Source organism: Hemitrygon akajei, chromosome 7 (assembly GCF_048418815.1).
Source record: "Hemitrygon akajei chromosome 7, sHemAka1.3, whole genome shotgun sequence".
Lineage (NCBI taxonomy): Eukaryota > Metazoa > Chordata > Chondrichthyes > Myliobatiformes > Dasyatidae > Hemitrygon > Hemitrygon akajei.
Genome location: NC_133130.1, coordinates 89,773,783 through 89,799,287, shown reverse-complemented (window position 1 = coordinate 89,799,287; position 25,505 = coordinate 89,773,783). Strand labels below are relative to the sequence as shown.

The 25,505-nt window shown below is 43.4% G+C and overlaps 1 protein-coding gene across 1 annotated transcript in view; it reads left to right on the top strand.

Moving 5' to 3' along the window:
- Positions 1 to 25,505, top strand: part of slc24a3 (solute carrier family 24 member 3) — a 340,988-nt gene that overhangs the window by 9,141 nt on the left and 306,342 nt on the right. The window contains exon 2 of the mRNA XM_073051404.1: positions 24,692 to 24,823. Within this exon, the coding sequence (XP_072907505.1) occupies positions 24,692 to 24,823 (132 nt within the window). The remainder of the gene's footprint in view (positions 1 to 24,691; positions 24,824 to 25,505) is intronic.

The window sequence follows — 25,505 nt, the reverse complement described above, 5'->3', positions numbered from 1 at the left end:
AAGCACTCAGCAGGAGAGGCAAGTTCAATGGAAAGGGACACTGTTAACATTAAACACGAGATTCTGGAGATGCTGGAAATCCAAAGTAACACGCACAAAATTCTGGAGGAACTCAGCAGGTCAGGCAATATCTATGGACAGGAATGAACGATTGACGTTTTCGGCGGACACACTTCATCAGGAGTCATGAAGACTTGTGTCCTGATTCTTGGCTTGAAGCATTGACTGTTTATTCCTCTCCATAGATGCTGTCTGACCTGCTGTGTTCCTGATTCTGTCTGGTCTCTAGAGAGAGGTTGTGTCCCATTAAATGGCTACTGTGGGGTGCAGTTGAATCATTATGGGTGCTGAGTTGGACATTTGAGTAATGCCAGCAGGCATTTTGGTGAGGGTGCTTGTGTGAGCAACTAATCTCGATTGGTTCTGTGCAGGGAAGGCAAATGCCAATCTCTAAGCTGTCAACAACATGGGGAGGGGGGTCCCTGTACTGCTGTATAAACAAATCGTTTGCTTCCTTCAGGTTAGTTGCTGATTGATTGTTGCTGACTATTGCCATGACTTAAATGACTGGTGCATTTGAGATCTTCATGAAGTCGGAGTTCCAGGCAGGGCTGCATTCGGAGGAGGAGAGAGGCCCCAGTGACCTGGATTCAGTCCTATGCTCTGGTGCTGTCTGTGTGTAGACTGCACGTTCTCCCTGTGGCCCCTTGGGCATCCTCTGGCTGCTCCAGTTCCCTGGCGGTGTTAAATTGGCATCTTTGTGTGCAGTTGAGTGGTAGAATCTGGGGAGAATTGATGGGAATGAGAGGAGAATGTAGATGGATGCTTGATGGGCAGATGAATGCCTATTATTATAACTCATACCTACTGATTGTTCATAAAATGAACCTTTTTATTTAAATACCAGCAGGACAGAAACAGGCCCTTCTGCCCATCTAGTCCATTCTGACCTCATCTTTTGCCTAGCCCCATCTGGACCCAATTCCCTCAAAACCCTCTCATCCATGTATCTACCCAAACTACTGTTGATTGTTACAATTGAGCCTGCATATACCACTTCCATAGGCAGCTCATTCCACACTTGCAGCACCTGAAGAAGCTCCCCCTCTGATTTCCCCTAAATAATTTCACCTTTCACACTAAACCTATGACCTCTGATTCTAGTCTCACCCAACCTGAGGGGGGGGGGGGGGAAGACTACATGCATTCTTCCTATATATACCACTTGTAATTTGTATATCCCTATCTCCCCTCATTCTTCTGCGCAATAGGAAATGAAGTCCTAACCACTACATACTTTCTCTATAACTCAGGTTTTCAAGCCCTGGCAGCATCTTTGTAAAGGTTCTCTGCACTCTTTCAAGCTTATTGATATTTTTCCAGTAGGTGACCAGAACTGCACAGAATACTCCAAATTCAACCTCACCAATGTCTTATACAAGTTCAACATAACATCTTCTGTGCTCTATGCTCTGATTTATGAAGGTCAACGTGCCAAAAGCTCTCTTTAAGACCCTATCTACTTGTGATGCCATTTTCAAGGAAATAAGGATCTCTATTCCTAGGTCCCTTTGTTCTACTGCGTATCTCAAAACCCGAGCCATTCACTCTGTAAGGCTTATCCTAGTATGCCCTTGCAAAATGCAACACCTCACACTTGCCCGTATTAAATTTCATTTGTTGTCTTTCAGCCTGTTTTCCAGCTGGTTGAGATTATGCTGCAAGATTTCATATCCTTCCTCTCTGTCCACTATGTCTCAATCATGGTGTCATCTGCAAATTTGGTAATCCAGTTCATGGCATTATCATTAACATAGATAATGTACAACAATGTACCCATCACTGATCCTTGTAGCACACCACTGGTTACAGAGTTTGGGACATCTTTGGTTCAATTGGAAACTCCCAATAAAAAATTGATGGTGAAGTGTGCATTTTGTAAGGCCTTGGATCAATGTTGTAGTTGGTGGATTTGGGATTAGGAGATGAAGTCACTGCCCTTTAAAGTCAAATTCAAGTTTATTGTGCATGCAGCAGCATGATGGCACATCGTGTCATCGTGTCACCTGAAACTCACAGGTTTCAACATCAAACTAAATTTATTATCCAAGTATGTATATGTCACTATATACTACCTGGAGATTCAGTTTCTTGTGGGCATTTACAGGAAAATAAATAAGCAGAATTTATGAAAGACATGACTGACACACAAAATGAATTGTCATGTCTGCAGGTTATAGAATCAATTCAGAGTTGGGGTGCATGCTGGTTCAAGAGCCTGATGATTGAAGGGTAATAACTGTTCCTGAGCCTGCTGGTGTGGGACCTAAGGCTCCTGTACCTCTTGTCCGAAGATGATAGCAGGAAACGAGCATGGCCGGGATGATGAGGGTTATTGATAGTGGATGCTGCTTTCTTGTGGCAGTGCTTCGTGTAAATGTGCTTGTTGCTGGGGCGGGCTTTGCCTGTGGTGGACTGGGCCACCACTTTCGGTAGATTTTTCTGTAAAACAATTCAACATAAGTTATATGCAGTTTTTACAAGAACACAATTAGATTTTTTTTTTAAAGTCAATTTTAATGCATGGTGAACATATCACCAATTCATCATCGTCCTCTTGCTGCACGGCTTCCGCATCCTCGAAAAATAGCTCCTGGCATTCACCACCAAAGTTAACTCTTTGTCTGAACGCTCGTTGTTCCTTGCTGATGAAATGAGTATTGTTTCCGGTTCCCCCACCTCCTATGCAGCTGTGTTGGACCTCAAACTTCTTTGGCTCTGCTGTTCTTCAGCATCTTCCAGAATGTCAGCTGGCTCCTCCTAGGGCTCAGTGCACCTCCCTGTTGAGTGGTGCAGGTTGGCTTTGTGTGGTGCTAGCTGCTCATCAGGGCAGGTCTAAGGAAGCTTAGTGACAGCGGCGTTCACCAGCCCTCGCATGGGCAGCTCGCTGCCTGTTTGTTTTGCATCAAGATCTCTGTGCCTGGCCAATTTCCACACATTCGAGTGTCCTCTGTCCCCCTGAAATGACTGCATACCACCTCCAATGTCCACTTTGTAATTTGGCAAAAGAAAACATCCTTCCACTTGAGCCAGTTTGGAAAAAAATATAGAATTAATAAACCCAGGTTGACACTGGAATACACTTTGCTTTGATCACACAGACCCACAAGCACGTGCAAGACAAATTACAATGTTTTAAAGGACATTGAGATGGGTTCATAGATAAGAAAGGGTTGGAAGGATTTGGGACAAAGGCAGGTACATGGGAGAAGCTTAAGAAGGCGGCTTGGTAGGTCTGGCCATGCTGTGTAACTCCGTGACTCTGAGCAAAGAAGTTTGAACTTAAACTCTCAGTGGACTTTTCTGATATCACTGTGACTATCTCCTCAGCAGCAAATAGCAGACAAATATAGTGTAAGGCAAAAGATCTGGTCACCAGGTAGGGACATTCTCTGAGATAAAAGCCAGAGTACTTCAACTCTGTGTACAACCGCTGGATCCCAGAAATGAATAAAGGTGTGCTGGAAATTGACATTGATGCTTCTTGTATAACATCGTGAATGTACTCCTGAATCCAAGTATACATTCCTAGAAGCTAAGGGATTGGGAATGATCTTTTGTTGAAAGAATGGTCTTCTGCTGTAAGTCAGGTTTGACTTCAGCAAGGAAAGAGAACACTCCAAGGAAGCATTTCATTGGAACCATGTAAAGAGGCCAGTTATTGTTTGCCTACTGTAGACAGTTGGCTTAATAACTGAGGAAATGGTGATCTTATCTATGACACTGAACACTGTTTTCCGTTGCTCAAGAAGAGTAGCGACAACATCACGTGGTGGAATTTGGCACCAACTTTGACAGGTTGAAGATATGTGGACCTTAATCAGACACACAAACTCGAGATTCTACAGATGCTGGAGTTTCAGATCAACACACACAAAATTCTGGAGGAACTCCACAGGTCAGGCTGCATCCACGGGGAGGAACAGACAGTTGATGTTTCGGGCTGAGACCCTTCGTCAGGACTAGAAGAAGCCAGAATAGGAAGGTGGGGAGCAGGGAAGGAGCACAAGCAGGAGATAGTTGAAGCCAAGAAGGTGGCGGTGGTGGGGGGTTGAAGCAAGGAGCTGGGGGGTAATAGGTAGAAGAATTAAAGGTCCAAAGGAGGAGGAATCTGAAGGGAGAAGAGAATGGACTATGGGATAAAGGGAAGGAAGAGGAGCACCAGAGAGAGGTGATGGGCAAGTGAGGAAAAGAGAAGGGGTAAGAGGGAAGCCAGAATGGGGAATAGAAAAAAATATAGGTGGGGGGAAGAAATTGCCAAACATTGGAGAAATCGCCAGAAATTAGAGAAATGAATGTTCAATGTAAATTGGATACAGCTTTCTAAGTGTCCTGGTGCTTTTTCCCTGGAGTTCCTGCCTCTTGTTCCAAGGATAGTGCAATGGCCTTTCCTCGTGCCTAAACCCAGATCAATTTGATTGAATGATCTGATAGAAAATCCTGAGTTTTGAAATTGTATTTCACAGGATGTGAGTTCAGATTTCTCAAAGGCAATCTGGCAGTCTTTTGAGATAATAAAATTCATGATTTTATTTTTAAAGTAGTAATTGCGGCTATGCACGTTGCTGGAGGAACTTAGTGGGTGAGACAGCATCTATGGAAGGGAAAGGACAGTTAATACTGTGGATAAAGGTCCTTTATCTGGACTGGCTGCAGGTGCTGTCTGGCCTGCTGAGTTCCTCCTGCATCCTGTGTCTTGTTCTACACTCCAGCATCTGTAGTCGCTGGTGTCTCCTAACAGTGTTTTAGTAAAAATCCATTCTTGCTGGAAACGAGCTGCCCTTGTGCAGACTGGCCTTTATGAGAAGTGGGCTTCTCTCTGTTGTCCCAGGAGGTCACTCAGTTGTTGTGTGGAAACTGCATTCCCAGGGCAATAGGGATAGAGGGCGGAGGGTGGACTGTGTTTAACTAGGCCCGTCCGCCATCTTTGCAGCTGTGCTAACTCTGCTTGGCACCGTGAGTCTAGGTGAGCTGGAAACCTTACTGCTGTAGCTTTCCTACAAAGCAGACTGGTCTATGAACTGAGGAGGTGAATCCTAATGCCACACCCCAGATCATTCTGACGGCCTATACTGACAAAGACCTTTTCAAATCTATCTAAACATGGTTCAGATGTTGAAAGACACTTAAATAGAAAAATACATTAATAAACTAATTGATTAAAGTGAAATAAACTACATTCTTGCACCATTCTTTTCGATCCTGGTGCTGGTTCCATTGAATGAGGTCATGCTAGATAGCCCAACATCAGATGCCCAGTGCAATCTATCCCTTTGCACTGTGATGTGCAGTTATGAAGGTCGGGATCATTCTTCGTAAGCCCATCACTCGTGACTGGGGCAAAGGCTGCAGACAGCAGCTTGCCAGAGTCCTTGTACCTTGGGCCGGTCTTTCAAGTTGTCCCCAGGTGTAGCCCATTTCCTTGATCCTTCCTCTCCCAGGCATGACGTCTTGTTGGTGTCACTGTGGCGCTGGGTTTATATGGGATGGAGTTACTAGCCCAATGTCCAACCTTCCTTTTGCAGCTGTGATTGGGACCGTCCACGGTTGAGTCAAGGAGCATGGTAGTCCACAAAATATCCTCCCTGAAAGCACCACTTGAGAAGGAGCACAGTCTGGGCCAATAAACCCTGGGCTCTACATGGTTTGGTTAAAGAATGACTCAATACAGTGGACACATTGGACCAGTACATTTTGGCCCAATTAAAGGTCTGCCTCAGTTAGCTGAAGTTTCGAATTCAGGGCCACTTTCTCAAAGTCCGGTACGGATGCCACTACACCATCGGCCAGCATTTTTGACTGTCTGTAGATGTACAAGATCAGTTCAGACACCTAGTGCAGCGAGTGGACTGGATTCATACAATACTTTCGACAAATGCATCCTCCAAATCTTCATTATTCATTGCAACATTCAAGATTGTCAATACCTTCAAATTCTTAGTTCCTGACTTGTTGAAGTGAAATCGTTTCATTTTTACTCCCAACCGTTTCTGGCATCTTGAAGCCCAAATGCTTGAAACCTCAGAGAGCAAAACACTTCTGAATCATTTCACTGCTTGCTTCTCGCCAAGTATTAATGACAAAAATCGCTGCCTTTTGAACACACACTCGTGCAACTGGTGCTGTTTGGAGGTTGCTCGCTCGAAGCACGGTGTAGTGTCTACGCAAGTACACGAGATTGATACTAGTTAGAAACTGTTCGCCAGAACTCTCCTGTTCCAGTTAAGTCGCATTGTATCCCAAATAAACAAAGAGAATCCCAGCTATTTCCTCAAATAATTTTTGTTCTTTAAGAGTTGTCCCAAATATGCACCTGCCCTGATTAACCAGAATGCACTGTAAGTTAAGCACATCCCAGAAGGTCTTGCCTCTACTTTGCACCATTTGTTTGCTCTGGCTCTGAGATTCAGTGTGCCTGAATCAAATCTGACCCCACCCTATGAGACTGGCTCAGTTCCTCAATTGAGCCCATTTTGAGACTAGTTTATTTCTGACCTATCAAATACCAGTTGGCCTCTTGATAAATAATGTTTCCCAATAAAATGACAAATGATTCAGCATAATTTATTTGAGAGAGGCTTTTAAAACTATTTTAAGCAGGTTTACTCAAAGCGAAAGCTCTGACCACACACTAGCTAAAGAGATTTATTTCTGGTGATGGGCCTTTTTTCAAAGTGAACCATGCTACCGGATTAAATGCATTGTAAAATACCCTGCTTTCTGAAAGATGCAGCTTTGGATAAAACAACATTATTGAGGGGAGTAACTTGATGAGTTGAACAATAAATACCTTTTCCTCCCATACCCCATAATCATCCAAATTTGCCTCCATAAGCCATCTGTTTTGTTGCATGTGCCTTTAAACCAGGTCAGATACATCAGAGCACCTTTGTTCCATGCGCAGCAGGGAGAATTTCCCTGTGGCCAACCATTTAAAATCCATTTCCCATTCCCATTCCGACATGTCGGTCCACAGTCTCTCTTGGGTTCAATAGGCAAAACCTCATGTTCCGTCTGAGTAGCCTTCAACCTGATGTCATGAACATCGATTTCTCCAACTTCTGGTAACTTCGCTTCCCTCCCCCTCTCTTCCATTCCTAATTCTGGCTCCTCTCTTACCCTTTTGCTTCTCACTTCCCTTTCACCTCCCTCTGGTACCCCTCCTTCTCTTTCTCCCATGGTCCACTCTCCTCTGCTATCAGATTCCTCCTTCAGCTCTTCACCTTTTCCACCCATCACCTCCCAGCTTCCCACTTCATCTCCCTCAACTATCTTCCTCCTCACCTGGCTTCACCTATCACCATCCAGCCTGTACCCCTTCCCCTATTCCCACCTTCTTCTGGCTTTTCCCCAACCTTCCCAGTCCTGAAGAAGGGCCTTGGACCGACGTGTCTGCTCTTTGTTCCTCTCCTTAGACTGTGCCTGACCTGCTGAGTTCCTCCAGCACTTTGTGCGTGTTTCTCTGGATTTCCACCATTGCATTCTGATACATCTTAGCAATTGTATAAAATAGATGTGGGCCAAACAAGAGTGTGTCCTACCTCTTACCTGGTGTTTAACTACATCGTCACCAATCAGCCAAATATTTCTGGCAATGTCACATAGCCCATAGAAGCAAATGTTATAAACTAAAGTATTTCTTTAAGTAAATGCGCAACTGCCAACAGCTTGCATCTTTCTGCTCTTCTGCATGGTTCTGAAGTATCTCAAGGTGCACCATTGCTATCTCCAAAAAATTCTCTAAGTTCGCTAGAAGGGCAAGCAATCCATTGTAAAAATGCTCTTCCAAGCTGACATCCCTAGTAACTGGTTACTTTCTGTCAGCTCCATGGGGCACTTGCAGTCCAGAACTGAACCCTGAACACAGGTGCTACTGACCCACCAAGTTCCCTCCAGTTTCCAGCATCTGCAGTCTCTCGTGTCTCCAGTACTCATTACTAGCTGATCCTGAACCTGGGATGGAACCCATGTTCCCATATCTGCAGGACTAATCCATTTGGGCAGCATTGAACTTCCTCCTCGTCATGAGCTATGTGACTCTCCAGCTACTTCTTTAAAAGGGCATAATTCAGTAGTTTAATTTATTATCAGGGAAATGTATGCAACGTACATCCTGAAATTCTGGTTCTTCACAGACATCCACAAAAACGGAAGAGTGCCCCAAAGAATGAGTGATAGTAAAAACATTAGAACCCCAAACCCCCTCCACTCCCTCCTCCCACGCACAAATAGCAGCAAACCATCGATCTCCCCTCCTCACTTCAGGAAAGAAAAGCATCAACACCCTCCACCCTCCAAGCAAACAATAGCAAAGCCCCCGAGAAAGACCATGCAGTACACCAAAAACAAATCATTCACCCGGCAATTCAACATGCCACAGGCTGTCTCTCTCTCTCCCTAACAGAAGGAAGAAGAGGTGTCCCCTTTCACGGCAAGAATTACTGGCTGTAACACACTTCAGAATGTAATAAGTTGACCAAGAGTATTGATATTTGTGAAGTCTTCATCTTCAGAATACAAAGTGAAGAAAATGTTCATGCTTCAATTAACAAAGTGTACCTGAGCAAAAATATATTTTTAAAAATTGCCTACAGTTGAACAAACTAAAGCTAGAAAATTCAGACTATTTTCCCCTAGAATCTCCTTTTATCTCACTATGTCAGGTATGTCAAGCAAGGAGTTTTTCATTAGGTTGGATAAGAAATTCTCCAGAATTTTAAGTACAAGTATAAAGAGACATTTATTGCATTCTGTATATTTCATATTTGTGGGTAATATTTTACAAACTAAACACGATGCATCATTAATTGCTTATGAAGTCTGTGGCTTTGTGTGACTAGGTTACTCAATGGTTCCTCAAAGGTCTTGGAAACATAGAAATTCCCTTTAAGTGCTACATAGAATTTTGCAACGTTGAAACTCTTGCGTAGTTGTACAATTGCGCGGGAGGAGTCCGTTGGGATTATGCCCGCAGTGGCTACTGACAAAGAAATGTTTGCATCCATACGCCACCTTTCATATCTCCTTCAGGATATCTCGAAGCTCTTCGCACCTAATGCAATGCTTTATAGTTGCTTTGGAATGTGGAAAAGATGGCAGCCTGTTGCCCGCAGCAGCTCGCTGTTGCATCTTGCTGATGTCTCATCGATTTTTCTCTCACCTGGATGTGGATGTCATCACTTTAATGCAATAAGTGTGTATTGAATACCAGTGGAAAAGCAAGCGTGTATTAGGCAGGGAATCAAAGAGGACCTGGATGTTCTTTACCATGGTACTTGGCTGTGGACCTCGGTAGCCACTGGAATTTACTTTAAGCAGAATCAGAGACTGCCACTTATTCCAGTGTAGTATTAATCAGCAGTTTGAGCAAGCAAGTGATCCACATTTTGCTGGTGTGTTTTCGGGCTGATTGAGCAATCTGGCACTCCGCTGTCTCTGGAGGGTGTTCCGTGAGCAAAGGGTGTGGCCTCGAGACCAAGAAACCTGGAGGCGGCCCATGACTGACTCCATTTCTCGACGTATAATGTGCTGAGGAAGATTGAAATCATCGAGGGCAAGAGTGGAAAGCGAGTGGATATTCAGTGCCGTCTACTAGCCTCTCGCTCGCTGCTGCCAGAAGGAGTCTGCGTGTCAGTCTCTCTCTCTCTCTCTCTCTCTCTCTCCCCCTCCCTCTCACTCGCTGTTCCCAAAGGATGGTCCCTGTTTTCGAATGGTCTCTCTCCCTCTCCCTCGAAGCTGTCGGGGGATGATGCTGGAGTGGAGCTCAGGTCTTGGGCAAAGTTTAGTTGACACGGTTTGTGGACTGGACTCTGTAGTTCACGTTATGTGTTTCTGGTTTTTTTTGTTGCTATTGCGGCTGATTTTGAATCTGCAGGTAATAAACACTGAGCTGGACTCTTTCAATTTTCCCCCTCAATCTTATCCCATGTATTCCTCCGCTCCTCCCTCTCCCTCCGTATCTTCCAAACCCTTGCCCTTCTCTCTCCCTCCTCCCCTCCTCCCCCCCCACCCCGGCTCATTGTTGCCTCACAACACCAACACACATTTTCAGATGGCTAGCTGTGTTTAAGCAGCTCGCTTTTACCATAAATATAGCTGCTGGATTTGACGTCACGTTGTTCCTCACCTGTGGAAAATGCCTGTTTCACGTGTAATCAAACCGGTGAATGTGATCAGAGGATACCTTGTGGTAACTAATGTGTGATAATTTGGGGGGGGGGGGAGGGGGAAGAATCACATAGAGTCAAAATGATGGCGAAGCTTCCTCATTGTGTGCCATTTCAATCTTGTGGAACATAAGGACTGTTGCATTCTGGGATAGTGAACCTTTGAGGTTAGGACCAGCTGCCCCTACACAGAAAAGTCAGAGGTGTCACAGAATGAGGTTTATTATCCTTATTTATTATTGAGAGGTAAAGTATGGAATGGGGTTCTTTGGCCTCAGGAGACCACACTATACCGTAGATGAGTGGAGGAAAGTTTAGGAGAGATGTTGAAGGAAGATGTTTTACAGAGTGGTGCGTCCTGGAATGCACTTCCAGGGGAGGTGGTAGAGGCTGATACATTAGGGACATTTAAGAGACTTAATGAGGCACCTGGATGTAAGAATAATGGAGGGTTATGGACTGTTCAGGAGAGAAAGGATAGATTGTTCATGGAGAAGGTTTATATACATTGGCACAACATTATGTGTTTGAGGGCTGATAATATGCTGGACTGATCTGTGTTCTATGAACTTCAATATAACTTTATTTTCCTGACTCTCCAATTCATTCCTTCCAGACTTGCCGCTTACCAGCACACTGGGGGCAGTTTATCATGGCCATCGACCTGCATGCCCCTGGGATGTCAGGGAGACCGGATCACCCGGGGGTGATCCACGTGGTCAGATTGAGCAAGCTCTGAGCAGACAGGGTTCGAGGTCAGAATTGAACCAGGATTACTGTGCTGCCTCATGGTGTGTCTAGTTGATTGTTAAGGTAGTAAGTGTGATGGTGGATGTTTCTAAGCACATCAGGCACCTTCTTTCCCAAGGATGAAGTCCTAACAGGAGCAATCTAGGCGCTGTAAATATCCTCTGCCACGTGATTGGCCGGCTCTGTTGGTGCAGCCCTTAACCAATCGGGTTAGCAGACACTCGAGTTGCTTCAGATGGACGCAGGTATACCGAGTTCCCAGAGTGGCTCGAGAGTGCTCATCGGCCCTTTAACAGCTCTTGTTTTTAATTGTGCTGGGAGTCCACGCCCCGACTGTGTAACCAGCTGAACTGGTTACGCAGTGTGCCAGGGACCTGGACTGATGAGCTACGGCAGCAGACGTCCCAAAGCTTACAACAGAATCATTGACATTTGATATAATTTCCTTTCACCTTTGCTCTGGACACTTCCTTTCTCTCTCTTTCACTTCACTTTCGTGCTTCTTCTTTCTGCTCCTCGCTCTCTGACCAACTTTGCTTCCCTCTTCTGCTTGCACTGCAACAAGTTCAAGTTTAATGTTGTCAATAAACTTCGACTTGCATGTACAGATTATAAATGCCTTGAAAATTAGCTTCCTTTTGCAGCGTCGGCAGCTTAGCACATTATGAGGGCAAGTGTAAATGAATGTAAACATAAGTTAACATATTTTATGTAATTTGTATGTGTGCAACAGAAAACAGAATAAGCCGAATGACATTTTAGAAGATTAAGAAAGGGAAAAAGAAAGTTTGAGGTAATATTAAGGTTTTTGGGTTGGTTCAGGAACCTGATTGTAGCTATTGTTAAACCTTGAGCTGTGGGTCTTCAGTTCCTGTACTTTCTGCCCGATGAAGGCAAGGCCTAGGTGGTTGTGATCCCTGATGATGGGGGTGATCTTTCCGAGAAGTCGCCTTTTGCAGATGTCCTTGGTGGGGAGAAAGGTGTACCCTTGACAGAAGTGTCTGGGTCCACCGCTCTGCGTTTGTGTGCATTGGGGAGCAGGCTGTGATGCATTCAGTCAAAGTTCCCACGCACTTGGCGCCATTCTAGATGGAGGGAGTGGCAGCCCAACGATGAGGCGTCGTTTGGTGCGCGGTCACTCCTGGTCACTGCAAATTTGCAAAATCAGCCGTAACATAAAAGAGCAAGAATTGTAGTCTGGTGCTTGAAGGCTGGCTGATCGATCCTTGCTACTTCCTGCTCATTTTCAGGTCTGACTTTGAGCAGCGTACAGGTGCCAAAGGTCAAACAGTGAAGTACACAATTGACCTTCGTATTTCATCTCGGTAAAGTTGCCGGCACCAAGCGACTGCCCTCCCCCACCCCCTGCCCGTTGCAGCACCAGAACTTGATTCCTTTTTCTTTGATGCTATTGACAGGCACATAGGGTGTTGGCAGTGCAGGTGTTACCACCGGCCTGCACTGGGGGAAGTGGTCAGTGACAGTGGGAGCTGCCTGTGAGGAACAGCTGGGAAAAGCGTGTTTGGCAGCAGGATGTGCGTGTGTTTGTGTACGCCGGGAACAGGCCCTGACGTCAGTCTCAGCAGACCCATGCGTAACGACAGCCTGTGCCTTGCTGGGAAGTGATGTGATCCTCCTAACTCTGACCATGTTGTTTAGAGGGATGGAGTGCAAGGCCAGTTACCATTTCAGCAAGAGCTGCTCCAGTCAGACCTTCTCCTTCACACTTGGACTGCTGTGCCTTTGTCTTCTTCTCAGTTGTGTTTCCTGGGTTTTCTCCTGCCTTTAAAAACATTGATTCAAAATAGGCTTTCCACAGCTTTAGCATGCGAGCACGCTTGTGGGGAAAAAAAATTAATTTTGCTGAAATGCTTTCAAAGGTGAGCCTGGAAGCAATTATCATGATGTTATTGTATGGTTGGTCACTGCCCCTTTTGGGAGGGAAGAAATTAATGCGTGCACGTTCAGAGTGTGCACAGCAGCACACTGACCATGCTCGGCCAGTCCCTTTGCAGAGACATTTGATTGATCACCTAGACGCGAGCTATGGTTAAAAACATTGCTTGCATCACACGGTGCAACTGGCAGGATGTGTGTCTCGCTAGTAGGATGGTCATTGTAAACCAGAACTGTGGCCAAGGCCAGATTTCAAAGCAAATGGCAGGAAGCGTGAAGTATCCGCATGGAATTAAACCACCATTGGAAAGCTCGGGGCTTAGCCTGGCAGAGAAGGAGTTCCAGTTCCTGGGGGAGCTTGGAATGTCCATTCCAAACAGCATAGCTCTTCAGATTTGGAGGGGTTTCCTCTCAACTCCACTAAAACTGGAGACTCACTTAAAGTTGTCCTTGGCTAACAGGACAGCAACTGGATGTGAATGCAGCTTTCTTTTACTTCTGTTTCAAAGCGGATTGCTATACTTGATAAATTGAAAGCGTTGAGATTAGTTGAGTTCCTGAATATTAGTTTTTATCCAGCACTCTATACCTTCTTGCCAGTGTCACCTGTGTAGGCCGTGGGCAGCCCCGGTGCTGTAATGCCAAGAGTGCAGTAATGCTTTGCGCTCTACTTGACCCTTCATGCCTTGACAACTGTGCAATGTGCTTAGTTAATGCTTACCTGCTAAACGCACTCAGTCCACTATGTTGGGCTTCTGATGGACAAATCACTGCAAATGAGCCATTATGTCAAAATATTCAGGGTGTGGTTTTGAGATGAGAGGGGAAAAGTTTAAAGGAGGTTGTGGGGCAGGTTTTTAAATGCAGTGAGTGCTCTGTATGTACTGCCAGGGGAGGTGGTAGAAGCAGATAAGACAGCAGCATTTGACACACGTTTAGAGTGGTGCATGAACAGACGGAAAATGGGGGCATGCAGAGTGCAGTTTTAATTGGCATCAGGGTTGGCACTGTCATTGTGGACCAAAGCGCCAGTTCCTGTGGATGTGATTTTTTTTTAATGTTACGTTATTACTATTTCTACTCGGTTAATCAATAATGTCTTGATAATTTATCTGTTAAGGTTAAATAAACTAGATACAAAGAGGTGAAAGAAAACTTCCCTTAAACTAAAAGGATTTAAATAGCGAAGTATTCCAAGGACCTTTGTAAGAGTAATAATAGGCAATTTGATGCAAAGCCTGGAGCTATTCTGGATTGGGTGTTGTGTAGTGAACCAGATTTGATCAGGGAGCTCGAGGTAAAGGAACCCTGGGGGGAACAATGATCATAATATAGATTTCACCTGGCAATTTGAGAGGGAGAAGCTAAAGGTAGGTGTATCAGTGGAGTAAAGGGAATTATTGAGGCGTGAGAGAGGAGCTGATCAAAGGTGATTTGAAAGGGACACTAGCAAGGATAACAGCAGGACAGCAATGGCTGGAGTTTGAGATGAATTCAAAAGACACAATATAGATACATCCCAAAGAAGTAGTATTCTAAAGGAGGGTGGTACAACCGTGGTTGAGAAGGGAAGTCAGAAACAGCGGGTGAGAAGGGAAGTCAGAAACAGCAAAAAGCAAAAGAGAGGGCATATAATACAGCAAAAATTAGTGGGTAAGTTAGAGGATAGGGAAGCTTTTCAAAACCAACAGAAGGCAACTTAAAACCCATAAGGAGGGAAACGATGAAATAAGGTTGGCTAGCCAATAATATCAAAATGACACCAGTTTCTTTTCAGATACATAAAGAGTAAAAGAGAGATGAGACTAGATATCAGACTGCCGGAAAATGACATTGGTGAGGTAGTAATGGGGTACAGGGAAATGACAGATAAACTGGATAAGTATTTCTCATCAGTCTTCACCGTGGAAGACACTAGCAGTGTGTCGGAAGTTTGAGAATGCCAGAGAGCAGAGGTGAGTGCAGTTGCTATTTCTAGTGAGGGGGGTGCTTGGGAAGCTGAAAGGAATGAAGATGTGGAAATCACCTGGATCAAATGGACTACACCCCAAGTTTCTGAAAAAGGTGGCTGGGGAGATTGTGGAAGCTTTGGTGATGACCTTTGAAGAATCACTACCTTCTGGCATTGTTCCAGAGGACTGGAAAATTACAAGCATCATTCTACTGTTCAAGAAGGGAGGGAGACAGAAGAAAGGAAATTACAGTATTGGCCAGTTAGCCAGACCTCAGTGTTTAGGAAGGTGATGGAGTCGATTGTTAAGGATGAGGTCTCGGGGTACTTGGAGGCACATGATAAAATAGGCCAAAGTCAGCATGATTTCCTTAAGGGAAAATCTTGCCTGGCAAATCTGTTGGAATTTTTTTGAGGAAAGAACAAGCAGAATAGATAAAGGAGAATCAGTGGATGTTCTGTATTTTAATTTTCAGAAGGCCTTTGACAAAGTGCCACACATGAGGCTGCTTAACAAGTTAAGAGTCCACGGTATTACAGGAAAGATTCTGGCATGGATAGAGGTTTGGCGGATTGGCAGGAGGCAGAGAGTAGGAATATTCGGAGCCTTTTCTGGTTGGTGTTGAGACTGCCTCTTTTGGCGTTTATATGTCAGTGAAATGGATGACTGAATTGATCGCTTTGTGGCCAAGTTTGCAGACAATGTGAAGATGGGTGGAGGCTCTGGAGGGGCAGGCGGTGCTGAGGAAGTGGAGAAGCTGCAGAAAGACTAAGACAGATTAGGAAAATGGGCAAAGAAGTGGCAGCTGGAAGATGGAATACAATGTCAGGAAGTATTTGGTCACTTGGTAGAATGAACAGAAAAATTGACTATTTTCTAAATGGGCAGAAAACTCAATGTGTGGTGCCAAAAGACTTGGGTGTCTTCATGCAGGACTCCCTAAAGGTTAACTTGCAGGCTGAGTTGGTGGTGAGGAAGGCAAATGTAATGTTTGCATTCATTTCGAGAGGACTAGAATATAAAAGCAAGGATGTAATGCTGAGGTTTTGTAAAGCACTGGTGAGGCCTCACTTGGAGTATTGTGAGCAGTTTTGGGCCTTTTAACTCAGAAAGGATGTGCTGACACTGGAGAGGATTTGGAGGAGGTTCAGGAGAATGATTCCCCAAGAATGAAAGGATTATTGTATGAGGAATGTTTGATAGGTCTGGGGCTGTACTTGCTAGAATTTAGAAGAATGAAGAGGGGATCTTGTTGTAAACTATTGCATACTGAAAGGCCTAGATAGAGTGGATGTGGAGAGGATGTTTCTTGTAGTCTGGAAGTTCTGGACTAGAGGGCACAGCCTCAGAATAGAGGGATGTCCATTTAGAATGGAGATGAGGTATTTCTTTAGCCAGAGTGTGTTAAATCTGTGGGATTTGTTGCTGTGGAGGTCATTGGGTGTATTTATGGTGGAAATTGGTTAGTTCTTTAGTCAGGGAATGAAAGGTTATAAGGAGAAGGCAGGAAAATGCATTGAGAGGGAAAATGGATCAGCCGTGATAAAATGGAAGAGCAGACTCAATGGGCTGAATAATTTCTATTCCTCTTATGGTCTAGTAGTTGAGCATGGACTAGATGGGCTGAAGGGGTTGTTTCTGTGTTGTATTGTTCTATGACTCTTAAGATAATAAATTGACTTTAACTGTATAAAATTAGGCATACTAATAAAAGTTGAAAGGTGAACCATCCTCTTAACTTCATTTCTGTTCAGTGAAGGTTAATGACCCCCATTCACCCACATATGAAAACAAAGTATATTTGGTGTCTCAGCTTGCAAGAGTGCTGACTGAGTCCAGGCATAAAGTGAGACATCCGATACACCCCTATTTGATCTCCGCGTTTTCTGTACTTACGTGCTGCAGTGTGCTGGCACGGAAAATGGAATGTGCTGGACTATACCCGTCCATTGGTTCCCCAGCAGGCTGCCAGTGCCCTGTAGCCCAATGATTCTGATGGATTGGGAATGTCTTAACCCAGGCATCAGTGGATGAGGTTTGTATTATAAACAGCTCAGTCCAATGTAGAACCAGTTGGGATATTCTCTCCACTTGCCTGGAAGAACGCAGCTTCGGTAACACTGAAGGAGTTATGCACCATCTAGGACAAGGCAGCCTGTCTGATTGTTACCCCTTTGCACAGTGCAGGACTCGTAACTTGGAGAATGTGTAAGAAATGTGATGATCCAGAAAATAGTCTGAAACCTCTTGAGGAATGTTTTCTTGGGAATGCCATGGTTTGGAGACTAGGCAGAATAACTGCTGAGTGCAGACTGGATAGGCTGAGTAGGCTGTTTCTGTGCTGGAGTGCTCTCTGACCCTGTGGGTCACAATTGGACTGATTGATAAATAAAATTGAAAGTACATGCTATTATCTGGGTGAGATCTTAGCGTTCTGTAAGAGTGGAAAATGGGCAATAGCCATTTGGCAACCATTTTTACATATTCACCACCCCAAATTTTTTATCTTGATTACTTTAATAAACATCAGAAGGGGCATCAATCAGGTGTGCTGGTGATTCACTAGTGTCCATTTTGCACAGTCACATGAAAAGAAAACTACACAATCTGCTAATTGTGTATGGATTAATGAAAACAAAGTTGATTGCAGAAAAAGAGAATAGAAAATTGCAACACCCTGTGTGTGGTTTTTTTTATCAGAATCAATGCATTTTTTTAACTGTCACAACCTTGGGAAGTTCTGCTCGCCAGTTTTAATTAAATGCTGTTTATGAAATGTAAACCCCTGCTTTCCCCTTGCATTGAGGTTACTTACATTCACTTGGACAGACAGCCTGACTGTCTCAACATAAAACCACCTTAGCTGTGCATCTGATGCGAAACACGGCACAGTGACAATGTCACACTTCAGCTGGGGTTCAGCCAAGCCGGGGCTGGAATGGGAAATCATCAACGGTGAACGGAGTCAGATTGCGCACAGCACATCTGGGTTCTGACTTTCCTCTGTCGTCCAGAACTGGAAATAGGATTCCTTAGGATTAACCTCTGTAAAGTGCAGCCTTCAGTGTGTGTGAAGTTTTACGTTTTATTTTGTCTCCATGAATTCCGTGATTGCGCCTGTCCAGCTGGTGGCAGTTAAGGGCTAATGCCCTTTGTTATGGACTAACACTGTCCAGAATACACTCATTAGCTACTGAGTGTAGTTTTGTGGTCTTGTGCTGTGGTCCACTTCGAGATTTGACGTGTTATGTGTGCAGAGGTGCTGTTCTTCACACCACTCTTGTAACATGTACTTGCAGGATGTTTTTAATTAATTTATCGCAGCATTCTCTGTGAACTCTGGAGACTGTTGTGCATGAAAAACCCAGGAGATCAACAGTTTCCGAGATGCTGAAACCACTATGTCTGGCACCAACAATCATTCCATGGTCAAAATCATTTGGATCACATTCCTTCTCCATTCTGATGTTTGGTCTGAACAACTGAACTACTTGCCCATGTCTGTATGCTTTTGAGCATTGAATTGCTGCCATATGATTGGCCGATTGGATATTTGCATTAATATCAGGTGTATAGGTGTACCTAATAAAGTGGCCACTGAGTGTATACCTTCTGATAGATATGCAATCCAATCAAGTGAAGATTTTTTCCCCTGAACTCCCACTGATGCAGCACAGGTGAAAACACAATCCTATAACATACTGTGTTATCGTCTTCAGTAACTTAAGGCTTTCGTTAGCGAACTTCAACCTGAGGTTTTGGTAATTCTGTTTAAGTAATTCTTCCATGGAAATTTCCTCTACCTTAAAGTATTTCTCAACCAAAGGTGTTAATGCAACCCAAGGTTGTCACCAACTTTTTGGCCCATTTTTTTTTTCTCTCTCTTTCTACCCTGCCAGCATGAACTGCTGCATCCATGTTTTTTCTTGTTTAAACGATTAGCTTTATTTGTCACATGTACATCAAAACGTACAGTGAAATGGGATGTTTGCATTCAAATCAAAATCAGCAAGGGTTGTGCTGAGAAGCCTGCCAGTGTCCCAAAGGTTTTTCGGATGTTAACTGCTGTTTGCTGCCCTGCCAAGCATATTTTCTTCATGCTGGACGGAGTATCAAGCCCAATTTAGAATGTACTGTAACTGGTAATAAGGAACTGGAAGCTAGCCTGGGTGAATTTACAATTTCTGGTTTAGTCTCGCAGTATAACCCGTCAGCATAGAGCCAAGATCTCCTCACAGCGTAAACCCTGAATTGTAAACAGCCTTCCTGGAACCCACATCCTGATGTTTTAACCAATGATAACTATGTTCTATCCTCTGGCTGACTTACCAGTGGGAGGTTATTTCCTTTGTGCCTCCAACAACAGTGAGAATGCCGACCTGCATTTCCCTATCATCTCCACAGGAATGCTCTTCCATTAGACTTGACACAGGCTGCAGTTTGTTAGGATAGGCAAACATTTAGGCAGTTCTAAAAGGAGAAGTGTTTTAGAAGGGGGGAATTCTTTAAGTATAATATCCGGACAACTTCAGGTATGGCAGTATGATGAATATCTGGGATGTTGAAAAGAGCAGGATTCAACAAGAGAAGAGATCCTGAGCTCAGTGTTGGAGCTAACCAAGATCTAGATGTGCTGTAACTCATGGGCTCTAGGCACACTGCAGTGCTGTGTCCAGCAAGATTTAATCCAGGTGAAAGAAATCCCCAGGATAATCCCTAAGGGATCATAATTTCAATTTGTTTTTTATCCCCTCTCTGTTTTGAGTGAAGATTATTGCGATGAGCCTTGAATTGCTTCAAGGCTTATTGAAGATGGGGAGAATGTAATCCAATTTGAGCTGCTTCCTGACATTAGAATGTATGACAGCTCTGTTTTGTATGTGAATGAAGTCCTGGTTCTGCACTTTAATTGTCTGGAAACTAGTTTAAGTAAGGACAGGCACAGTGCTGGGTAACATTTCTCATTCTCGTGGCCCACAGAGGGTGCTGTTCCTTAAAATAAAAGAACTCCATCTGCCCACTGCTGGCTTTTCCAGGCATATTAATAAATTTAAGTTGGACTTGTAAGGTTGTGTTTTGATTTACTGCCCTGCTATTCCTATCCTGTCCTTTTGGGCCTTTGTGGGTGGGACAAGTTGTTTAAACATGGTCCAGCCACCTACACAAACACTCCATTGGACATGATTATTAAAGTTCAAAATAATCTCACCTTGTATTTGTTTTGACAGCGAACTGGGGGTAATTCTGCGTCAGTGGCCATCTTTCCATGCTACTAAAGCAAAGTGACGGAATGTGTTATGTGGGAAGAATGGCTACTGCAGACTGGGAAGGGCCCTGTGAGTCGGGCATAATCCTGGTGGCTGGACTTGATCCAGATGAGTCTCCCAGAGATCGGCCTTAGATGCTGCTGTTTTATTTCATAAATGTGCAAAAGTTTATTCATCCACAAATGCACACAATAATCAGGGGTTCACAAAAACTATTAACAATTTCAAATTCAAATATTATAATGTAAAAAACATTCCCTGGGGGCCCACCATTCTCGGTGCCCATAGAGACCACGTGCTCCTTCTCTGAGGACACTTGGGCATGGATGTAATACAGGAAGAGGGGCAGCAGTTGGCTCGGGCAGAGCCCTCAACTGCCTTATGCCTGGACCTGTGAATGGCCAACTTGGGCAGGCCCAAGAACAAGCCTAGCAGGAGGTCCCCTGAATTACCCCCACCCCAAACCATACTGTGTGACAATAGATCAGAAGCTTGGGGTTAAGTTCAACCAGAACTTGAGAGGCAGCCCCCTTCAGATTCTCAAAACGGAAGCTGCAACTTTTCACACTCCGTGTGGAAATACGAGATATACTGAGCCAGCAGCATTCAGCAATTCTGCCATGCAGAAACACACATACCATTCTACGAGCTGGCAGAAGGTAACAGGCCTCTTTGAAAAAGCAAACTGCTTCTCTATTTAACTCCTGAATTTAATTCTGAAATAGAAAGTATGGTAGACTGGAATAAAAAGAAGTGCAAGTTATTTGGCACATGTATGATAAAAATTTAGATTATTTTTGTTGTGTGTCTTCTCTTGGACAAGTGCATGTGAGATTAAGGAGTTCTGTTGGACACACTCAGTTCCATTTAGACTAAGCCACTCTGGTTGTTGATGGTCCAGCTGTTATAGTCATTGTGGATTAGACTCGTTTGTTGAGGCAAATTCCTTTTCAGATTAGTTCATGTTTTTCTCTTCTGTATAATGGTTTACTGCAAAATTGTATTTATTTTAAACTTTTTTTTCAAACGCTACTTACAACACAACAGTTGCTGCATGTCTAACATATGTAGCGTATCTCCTGGCACTTTATAAACACGTAACCAAATATTGCACAAGAACGCATAATGAGGTCCCTGGACAGGTGAATAAACAGATATTTCATTTAAAGTCAGCATTGTCGTCGAAATTGAAGAGTGGATAATTCACTTTAACCCCTCAGTTCGCGAATCAACCTGCACAACCATAATCACTATTTCAGTCGAGCAATACTGTGACCATTTTGCTCAACAATGGACTTTTTTTTGTTTCAATACTGTGCTTTTTTTTTTGTAAAAATTGTGCATAAGTTGTTTAGTTTTCAGGTGAATGTTGTATGCTGAAGCTATGTGCCTGTGATTCTGCTGCAAGTAAGTTCTTCATTGCATCTGCGTTTACGACAATAATCACAACTTTCATAGTTACGACTTTCCCCAAAGACATTTGTGCCAGTAAAGAGTAGATTCAATCATTAGCACAAACCAAATGCTTCAACACCATGAAATGCATAAAATGAAGAAGCTTACAACAAGTTACTACATAGTTACTCTATATTGGGGCAGCATGGTTAACAGATTGCTTTACAGTGCCAGCAATCATGATTCAGGTTCAATTCCCGTCCTGCCTGTAAGAAGTTCGTACGTTCTGCCTGTGACTGTGTGGGATTCGCCGAGGTGCTCTGATTTTCTCTCAGATTACAAAAGACATATGCTTAGGGTTAGTGAGTTGTGGGTGCTGGAATTATGGTGGCAACACTTGCAGACTGCCCAGCACAATCCCTGCTGATTCGATTTGTGTATGGTGCATTTCACTATGTGTTTCTATGTACTTATGACAAATGAAGCTAATCTTTATCATCTCTTAGTAAGATTGCACCTTTTTCAAAAACATAGTTTCCCTCAACATATGATTTCTGCCTTCAGTCCATCTTATTCAATAAACTTCTTTGTTCTGTTGGATTGTACATTCCTCACCAGTTGCTGTATTCTGCTGGAGGAAACTTTTTCCTCTTGGATTTGAATCCACATCTGCTTGACCCGGAACTTAGGGCAATGTTACAAAGACAAAGGTAGGGCCCTTACAGTCAGACACAGAGGAAATCATAGTGTGTAGTGCTGACCAGCTGAGTTGCTGCAGTAGGTCATTTACTGCTTCAGATTCCAGTATCTGCAGTCTCTTCTCTTCACAGGTTCCTACCGTGGTTCTGCATTCACAGAGAAAGATACAGATAGCCTCCTGAACTGCTGTGAGAAGGAGGAACTACAGTAAATGAAATCAGTAATAGTACAGAAATTGTATTGGGAAACTTAAGGGATTAATAAATCCCCAATATTTCAAAAAGTTTAGTGAAAGTCTGACATTAAATGTGGGGAAACTGTTGAAATCCATATTTTGAAAAATATAACAGGATTTGTGTGAAGAATGACAGGATCCAATGAAGTGGACCTGGATCTATGAAATGGAAGTCACGCCAAACAAGTCCTTTGTAATCTTTTAAAGGATGAAACACATGAAATGGATGAGTGAGAACTTGTGGATGTGGCGTTATGTGGACTTTCTGAAAGCTTTTAATGAATTTCATGTAAGCACAGAGGATATGAGGGAAATGTGCAGATGTGGAAAGGGAACTATTTCTTTCAGCACTATGTTAGAAAGTTCTGGGTTGAAATCATGCCCGGAGGTATATCTACATGAAGCTAATGTTACATTGCAGTGCTGATTCCGTGCAGGCAGCGTCTTTTGGATAGGTTCTTAAGCCAAGGCCTTGTCTCCCTTAGGTAAAAGTTCCTGTGTGTGTGTGATAATGTTTATCTCTCAATCAATTTCACTGAAAGTGATAATCTGGTATTGTCACACTCCTGCACAGACTGCTGGACTTTGCTGTACAAAGCATTGCTGGTGCCTTTCCCATATTAGAACACTGACCAGATTTTGATAAGTACTTCTTCTGTTTCTAAAGAATTCTGAATGTTCTGAGGTCACTGGTGGCTTCTCCCTCCTCTAATAATTGAATGTCCAGAGGACATTGAAAAGAGTGAACTCGAAAGCAGCCTTGGAGAAAGTTTATGTAAATTATTACGCAACACCAACATGGTGAAAGACAAGCTTGGTGCCAGGAGACACTTGCTCATATAAAGTGTGATTAAATGGTCCTTTGAACAGGATTCATTTAACAATAAAAATACAGTGGATTCCGGTTAGTTGGGTCTTTGATTAATTGGGGCATCTGCTTATTTGGGACAACTCTTAATGAACAAAAAATAATTAAGAAAATAGCTGGGATTCCCATTGTTCATTTGGGACACCATGCCACCTAATTGGGACTTGCGACTGATGCTACTTAGAAACTATACCAGTCTCCTACAATTGGGTGGCCGTTAGACACTACAGGGTGCTGAGAGTGAACCGTTTTTAAATAGCATCAGTTGCGTGTGCCTTTGTGATCAATCATCTTGAATGTTAGAATGAAAATAAAAGATTTGGAGGATGCAATCATCAAAAGCATTGTATGAAGGCAGTCCATTATCTGCACTAGATGTTGACGCAGATTTTGTTCATTTAGTCTATCAAAAGAACACAGCAATGTACTCTGGACAAATCTCTCTGATAACTTTTAGGTACAAATACAGTTTTGTAGTATTGATGGTGTTCTAATTTGATCTGTATTCATTTAAATACATAATTTGTTACTCTGTTAAATGATAGTTTGTCTTTTTTTTGTACCTTTTTAATAATTTCCATTAAACTTTGGCTAATTGGGGCAGTCACTTAATTGGGCCAAAATGTACTGGTCCCAATGTGTCCCAGTGAACAGGAATCCACTGTATCTATGGTCTCATAGGTGTGTAAAGGTAATGGCATTAAGCACAAATACCATTGTTAAATACAGAAAGGCAATTCATGAGGAAGCATTCTGATTCTGGAGTAAGTTGAAAGGGTAGAACTCTGTTTCACATGAAATAGTTGAACTGCAACACGAGGAAATCTGCAGATGCTGGAAATTCGAGCAACACACACAAAATGCTGGTGGAACACAGCAGGCCAGGCAGCATCTATAGGAAGAAGTACAGCTGACGTTTCGGGCCGAGACCCTTCATCAGGACTAGGACTAGTTGAACTGAATAGTAGGGATCCATTTAGAGGGGAGCTGGGCAAATGTGAAAGAAACAAATGAAAGGATATTTTGGAAGAAAGGAAATGAAGTAATGTGTAGGATACTAGTGTTAAAGCAGTCTGAGTTTGAGAGCATGGGAAACTTGGAGATCTTTAGAAGGGTGAGGTAGATGGGACAGAAGAGTGACCCATCTATTCAAGTGCCTGTGGCTTGGCAAGAAATCCAGCTATAAAAAGAGGAGTCTGGAGTTTGTCGCTTTGGACTTCTTGCATTGTTGCTGGTTGCAAAGGAAGAGTAAAGCTTGCCTATTCCATCCGGGGAAAGCAGCAATGCAAGAATTTATCTGATTGCCACCAGAAATCTGAGTCTTATTATATTCCTTTTTAAAAAAAAAAAAATCAGATGCTTGCTGGCATTTTCCAGTTTAACTTTTATTGTGTTCTTCCTAGGCTGCTATGTGACAAGTTACACTTTGGAGGTGCATGACGAGTGGCTTGGCCGGAGGCTGATGGAGCATATCGATGAGAACAGCACAGATGCTAAGGCAGTGTCTCCTCCGTACAAGAACTGTACAGAACCTGGTAAGTGAACCTGGTAGCTTCACTTGCTTCAAGAGCAGGAGAATTCATTGAGAAATTTTGAAATGTTATATGGCCTTCAATATGAATGCTGCTGTTTTTGTAGTGGAGTAACATGGTTCCTTGCAAGATTATCAGCTATGTTGCCTAAGTGTTACTGACCATGTTTCCAATGAGAAGTAGGGACAATTGGGAGGGTCATTCTAGGTAAGACTAGGACAACTCTGATTGAAGTTTACTAAACTGCCTGCTCTTTTAGATGTGGGGAAATGGGAAAACTTGCAAAATTTCATACAATTTCAGAAGTGTCAGATGAGATTGTTTGGAAGGATAAATAGCTGAAATCTGGATAGAAGGCATTAAAGAATGGTACAGCTCAGAAAAGGATGAGAAAACAAAATTGAAATTGGTGTTGATTGTTAACCATGCAGTTGAAAACAATCTGCTTTTTATTGATCTTGCATCCTTGTACAGCTAGTAACCTTATGTAGTCTTAGTTTTGGTACCCATGAGCTACCTTTGCATGGAAGATAAGTTATTGTCAAGGAAAAAAATTGTTGCCGTTTCAGGTTAAAATCCTGCATCAGGATGAGGGGAGGGAATTGTCAGCATGTGTTGTAGAGACTTCACGGTGGAATAGTAGTGTAGAGACAGAAAATACCCCAGATGCTAGAACCTGGTGCAA